Source organism: Parus major, chromosome 26, assembly GCF_001522545.3.
Source record: "Parus major isolate Abel chromosome 26, Parus_major1.1, whole genome shotgun sequence".
In the NCBI taxonomy this organism is placed as follows: domain Eukaryota; kingdom Metazoa; phylum Chordata; class Aves; order Passeriformes; family Paridae; genus Parus; species Parus major.
In genome coordinates this window covers 1609683-1616294 of record NC_031795.1, presented here as the reverse complement: position 1 = coordinate 1616294, position 6612 = coordinate 1609683, and the positions used below count along the sequence as shown (strand labels likewise).

Sequence of the window (6612 nt, the reverse complement as noted above, 5' to 3'; positions counted from 1 at the left end):
TGTGTCTGTGTGTGCTGACACACGTGTGCTCCCATCTGTCACACGCACCCAGGACCAATCCTGCTGTCCCCTGGGACACCCAAAGCCCCGCGGGCTGGGGATGGCAGGGTGTGGGTGCGTCTGGGTGTTGGGAAGGCTGGGCAGGGATTAAATCTCAGATTAAAACTGGGAAAATAAGGACGATCCAAGGACAAAATTATCTTTCTGATTAAGGGGGGCACCCAGTCTGAGGGGGGAGTTCGGGTGAAGGGAACAGGGTGAGGGGCACCCTGAGGACATCCTGTTCTGTATTCCAGGGGTTCCTTTTAATCCCTGCCCCCCTTCGCAATAAAAAGCTGCATCATCCCAGCATGGTTTGTTCCAGCTCTTTTCCCTCTAATTTTGGACCCAAAATCCGGCACGAATGTTTGGATCTAAAAATACCAGCGGGAGGCAGAGCCACTCGTGGAGGGTGCGGGGCTCCCTGCTGGCTGGGGCTGTGACACCCAGGAATGCCCTCGGGGGGGCCCTGGGACAGTCCCCTCTGTCCAAGGGGCCGTGGGTGAGGCTGTGGGATGGGGACAGCATTTAGGGGGGGAATGGGGAGTGTGGGGCTGTGCTGTCAGGAGTGGGATGGGGCTGGGAATGTAGATGGAGCTGGGGCTGACATGGGATGGGATGGGGATGAGGATGGGGTGAGATGGGATGGAGGGGTTGGGGAAGAGGAGAGGGAATGGGGATGAGGATGGGGATAGAGGATGGGGATGAGGACAAGGATGGGGATGAGAATGGGAACTGGGATGGGACTGGATTGGACTGGATGAAGTGGAAATGGGGAGGAGAACAGGGATGGGATGGGGATGATGGGGATGGGGACAGAGGACAGGGATGAGAATGAGAATGGGGAGAGAATGGGAATGGGAGATGGGGAAGAGGATGAGGACAGGAATGGAAGGGGAATGATGGGGATAGAGGCCAGAGATGGAAATGAGGATGGGGATAGGGGAGAGATAAGTGTGAGGATAGAGATGGGGGTATGGGATTTGGATGATGGAGAAGGGGACAGGGATAGGGAGGAGGATAAGGATGAGGGATACAGAATAGGGATGGGAATAAAGAGGGGCATAAGGATGGGGGTGGGGAACAATCTGGGGAGGGAGAGGGAGATGAGGATAAGGATGGGATCGGGATGGGGACGAGGTTTGGGAGGGAAATGAGCGCGGGTTGGGCGCTGGCCGGGCTGGGCAGGGGCCGGGGCCGTGCCGGGGCTCTGCGGGTTAATCCGTGCTCTGCCGCCATTGGCGGAGCGCCGAGCGGCCGCAGCCAATGGGAACGCGCCGTGAGCGCCGGGCCCGCCCCAGACCCCGTCCCGGGGCGGATCGGGGCGGTTCGGCCGCGTTCGGGCCGGGTCGGAACCGTTCGGCTGCGTTCGGGCCGGGTCGGAACCGTTCGGCTGCGTTCGGGCCGGGCTCGGCTCCGCTCGGCTCAGGTCGGCGAGAATCGGGAAGGTTCGGCTGCGTTCGGGCCGGGCTCGGTTGAGCTCGGGGAGGTTCGGGCCGGCCCGGTTCGGCCCGGCTCCGTTCGGTGCGGCCCGCTCGGCTTCCTTCGGCCTCGCTCGTCTCAGCTCGTCTCGGTTCGGCTTCTCTCGGCTCGGTTCGGCTCCGCTGGAATTCTCTCGGTTCGGCTCCGCTTGACTCTGTTCGGTTCGGTTCGCCCGGCCCTGCCCGGTCGCCGCCGCACCGGGCCCGGTAACGCTCCGACCCCATCCCCGGTCCAGGCCCGAGCCCAGCCCCGCTAACGCCCCGGGAGGAAGAGGGGGAGGAAGGGAGGGAGGGAGCATCCTCCGCCGCTCCGTCCGCAGCACGGCCGGGACCGGGGGGGCGGCGGATCCTGCCCGGGGGGAGCAGGCAGGAGCCCTGGGCCGTGACAGAGGGGACATGTCGTGACAGCGGAGACAAAGCCACCCCACACCGTGACCTGGGTGGGCAGTGACCCATGGACACCCTGTGACACTGGGGGACCACAGCTACCGCAGGCAGTGACTCTGGGTGCACACCAGGGCACTTGGTGACAGCCCCGGAACGCTGTGACACCAAGCACCCCGCACCATGGCACCGGGTGAGCAGCCAGATCGGCATGTGCTGTGACACCGGCTGAGCCCTGAGCCCAGAGCATGCCGTGACACCGTGTCACTGCAGCCATCCTGGACTGGTGACATTGGCTGAGCCCTGAGCCTGGCACATGCTGTGACACTGGGTGACCAAACCGCCCTGTGCCGTGACTCTTGGGTGAGCCCTGAGCCTGGCACGTGCTGTGACACTGGCACACCAAAGCCACCCCGGACTGTGACAAGCGATCAGCCTGGCACCTGCCACCGGGTGACCAAAGCCACCTTGGGCTGTGATACCAAGGGACCAAGCCACTTTGCACCATGACCCCTGGTGAGCCCTCAGCCTGGAGCCTGCTGTGACACTGTCACTGAAAGCCACCCTGGACCGTAGCACCGGTGAGCCCTGAGCCTGCACCTGCTGTGACTCTGCGTGACCGAAGCCACCCCGTGTTGTGACACTGGGTGACCAAGCCACTCCACACCGTGACACCATGTAACTGAAGCCTTTCCCCGCTCTCCACGCCGCGTGTCCCCACCATGCCACCATCCCGTGCCCCGAGCGTGGCCGTGCGTGTCCCCATGGGGCCGCTGTCCCTGCTGCTGGCGCTGTCCCTGCTGTCCCCATGGGGGTCTGCGGGAGGGAGCTGCCCCCCGCGCTGCGTCTGCGCCTCCAACCTGCTGAGCTGCTCTCAGGCCAACCTGAGCGCGGTGCCGGCTCCGCTGCCGCGCTTCACCGCCGTGCTGGACTTGAGTCACAACAACGTGACCCGGCTGCGCGCGGACTGGGCTCCGGCACGGCTGCCACACCTGCACGCGCTGCTGCTGAGCCACAACGGGCTGGCCTTCGTGTCCACCGAGGCCTTCACCCACGTGCCGCGCCTGCGCCACCTCGACCTGTCCTCCAACCGCCTGCGGACGCTGGACGAGAACCTGTTCAGCGACCTGGGCGAGCTGGAGGTGCTGCTGCTGTACAACAACGAGATCGCCACGGTGGATCGCACGGCCTTCGAGAACCTGGGCCGGCTGCGCAAGCTCTACCTGGGACAGAACCGCATCGCCCGCTTCCCGCTGGAGCTGCTCCGGGAGGGCACCCGGCTGCCGCAGCTGGCGCTGCTGGACCTGTCGGCCAACCGGCTGCGGGCCGTGCCCGCGGGAGAGCTGCAGGCGCTGCCCGCCTGGCTGCGCGACCGCCTCTACCTGCACAACAACCCCCTGGCCTGCGACTGCCCGCTCTTCCAGCTGCTGGACCGCGGCCGCCGCCGCCACCTCAGCGCCGTGGAGGATTTCCAGGATGAGCTGCGCTGCTCCCTGCCCGGAGCTGCCACTCACGTCAAGATCCTGGACCTGGCGGGCAAGCAGCCTCTCAACTGCAGCAAGGCCCGGGAGGCCGTGCTGGAGGCGCACCTCGGGGACACGGTGACGCTGGGCTGTGACAGCCGGTGGCAGGGTGTGCGCAGCCGCCACTGGGTGACACCGGGCGGGGAGCGGGTGCTGGGGGACGGGGGCAACGGCAGCGTGGTCCTGCTGGCCAACGGCAGCCTTCAGCTGCGGGCGCTGCGCCCCGAGGATGCCGGCACTTACTCCTGCTGGGTGGCCGGACCCCTCCTCAACGAGACCCTCTACGTGGAGCTGCTGGTGCACAACTTCACCCTGCACGGCCCGCACGACACCCTGAACACGGCCTACACCACTCTGGTGGGCTGCATCCTGAGCGTGGTGCTGGTGCTCATCTACCTGTACCTCACCCCGTGCCGCTGCTGCTGCTGCCGGGGCACCGAGAAGCCGCCGGCACCGCGCGACGACAGCATCAACTCCTCGGTGCTGAGCACCACCCCGAACCACGCCGGGGGCACCGGGGAGCCCTGCGGATCCCACATGGCCTCCGGCGGCGGCACAGGGCAGAACGGCAGGTTCAAGGGTGGGGGGAGCTCCCCGCTGCCCGCCCGGCAGGGCCCCAAGGCGCAGAGGAAGGTGTCGGATCCAGACTCGGTGAGTTCCGTCTTCTCCGACACGCCCATCGTGGTGTGAGGGGACACTGTGGGGACAGTCCCCAGGGACACCCCCTGTCGGCCACTGCAAGCTGTCCCTGGGCAGGAGGGGTGGCCAGACCCCCACTGCCGTGTCCCCAGCTTGGGGGGTCACGCCATCACACCCCAGGACTGAGCATCGCTGCCGGCCCCCGCCGAGGTCTCTGACACCATGGGACAGTGAGGGACAAAGATGTGACACACGCTTTGGGGACAGTCTCCCACCGTGACCTGTCCCAGGGCAGGAGAGGTGGCTGGACCCCCACCGGCTTTTGGGGGTCCCATCATCATCCCCCAGGACCGAGCACCGTCCCACACCCCCACTGAGATCACAGTGAGGGACAGGGGTGTGAGGGGACACACCATGGGGACAGTCCACCGGGACACCCTGTGTTCCTACTGCTGCTGTGACCTGTTCCCCATGGACATGCCATGGCCAGGAGTGGCTGGGCTCCTACTGCCATGTCCCCAACTTGGGGGGCAACAGCACTGCCCCCCAGGACGGAGCATCACTGCTGGCCCCCACCGAGGTCACTGCATGAGTGCAGGGGACAAGGACACACCGTGGGGCAGTCCCCCACTGCAGCCTGTCACCCGGCAGGAGGGGTGGCCAGACCCCCACCACCATATCCCAGCTTTTGGGGGGTCCCACCATCACCCCTCAGGACTGAGCGTCATCCCTGGACCCTGCCGAGATTGCTGGGGGACTGTGAGGGACAAGGGTGTGAGGGGACAGGGCATGGGGAGTCCCCAGGGACATCCCGTGTTCCCTCTGCCACTGCAAGGTGTCCCCAGGCAGGAGGGGTGGCTGGACCCCCATCACCGTGTCCCCAGCTTTTGGGGATCCCACCAGGACTGAGCATTGTCCCTGGCCCCTGCCAAGGTCACCGGGGGACAGCAGTGGACGAGGGTGTGAGGGGACTCACCACGGGGACAGTCTCCTGCTGTGACCTGTCCCTGGGCAGGAGGGATGATCACACTCCCACCACCGTGTCCCTCGTTTTTGGGGGTGTCACCATTGCCCCTCAGGACTGAGCATCACTGCTGGCCCCCGCCGAGGTCACTGCAGGACCACAGGGACAAGTCTGTGAGGACAACGTGGCCACCAAGTGCAGGGCATCAGCCCCACCGGGCTCTGAGTGAGGACTGAAGGACAGCGACAGTGGCAGCTGTGAGCCCCCAGGAACGGCAGCACCAGGCAGAACCCCCCTCCCTGCAGCCCCGGCCCCCCTTGGCATGTGCATGGCCAAGCATGAGTCCCCCGGGGAGCATGTGCCACCCCCGGGGGGACACCGGGGGAGTGTCAACCCCCTGGGGAACCCCCAACACCCTCCTGAGCCCCCCTGCAACCCACAGCTGCAAACAGAGCCCCTCCCCCACAGGGGGTGGGACCCGGGGGCTCCAGCACCCCAAAAAGGCGGTGCCCCCCCATGCCAGCCCAGCCTGTGTCTCCTGTGCCCCCACCCTGGACGTTCCCCCCTGCACTGGGCAATGCCCGCCGATGCCTTGGCCAAAATAAACGTGTTTCCCTCGTGCCTGTGCAACCTTCACCCGGTTCTGGGGGACTCCAAGGGGTGTCCCCAAGGTGGGATCCCTTTTTGGGCTGGGCTGAGGACAGGGTGACACTGCTGTGGGACACCTCGGGGTGAGTAGGGGGCTCTGCTGCCCTCCCCAGCCTCCATCTGGGGTGCAAGGGCTGAGGTGGGGGAGCAGGGGGGTGGGGGAGGAGGGGAGGCACCCCGGTCACCCCAGGGTCCCTCTGACCCCGACCCTCTGTGCTGGGAGGGGGGTTCAGGGCAGCCCCCCTGTGGCCAGCTCCGTGCCCACCCCCACTCCAGTGATCCCCCCAGCACCCCACTGACCTGACTGACACCCCTAGCCCCTCAGTGACCCTTATGGTCCCCCCAGAGACCCCCTGTGCTCCCCAGCACCTCCCCTTTAGCCCTTCCAGCACCCTGATAACCCCTCCATGGCCCCAGGACCTCCCCACCGTACTGAGCAATTCACTCTGAGCAATTCACTGATCTCCCCAGCCCCTCAATGACCCCACTGCCCCCCCAGTCCCCAAAGACCCTCTCGGGGTCCCTCCCAGTACCCCAATGAACCTCACTCACCCCTGTGAGCCCCCACCTGCCCCCCGAGCACCCCAAAAACCTCCTGTGGTCCCCAGTATGCCCCCACCCAACGACTTCACTGGGCCTCCCCATCACCCCAATGACCTCATTTACCACCACCCAGCCCCCCAGCGAGCTCCCAGAATCTCAGTGACCCCACTGACCAACTGCCAGCCCCCCAAAGACCCTTATGGGGCCCTGCCCACCCTGCAGCACCCCAAAGACCCCCTAGAGTCCCCAGTAAGCTCCCCAGCACCCCAATGACCCCTCAGCCTCCTAAAAACCCTTATGAACCCCTGCCCAGCCCCACATCACCCCCAGCAACCCAAAGACCCCCTCTGCTCCCCAGTACCCCCCAGGAACCCTCCACAGCCCCCCAAAC

The 6612-nt window shown here is 65.9% G+C and overlaps 1 protein-coding gene across 1 annotated transcript; it reads left to right on the top strand.

Moving 5' to 3' along the window:
- Window positions 1-1340: 1340 nt before the first annotated feature.
- AMIGO1 (adhesion molecule with Ig like domain 1) lies at window positions 1341-5651 on the top strand. The gene has a single exon (XM_015650366.3). It carries the CDS (start codon window positions 2627-2629, stop codon window positions 4115-4117), a length of 1491 nt encoding a protein of 496 aa, XP_015505852.1. The 5' UTR covers window positions 1341-2626; the 3' UTR covers window positions 4118-5651.
- The last annotated feature ends 961 nt before the right edge of the window (window positions 5652-6612 follow it).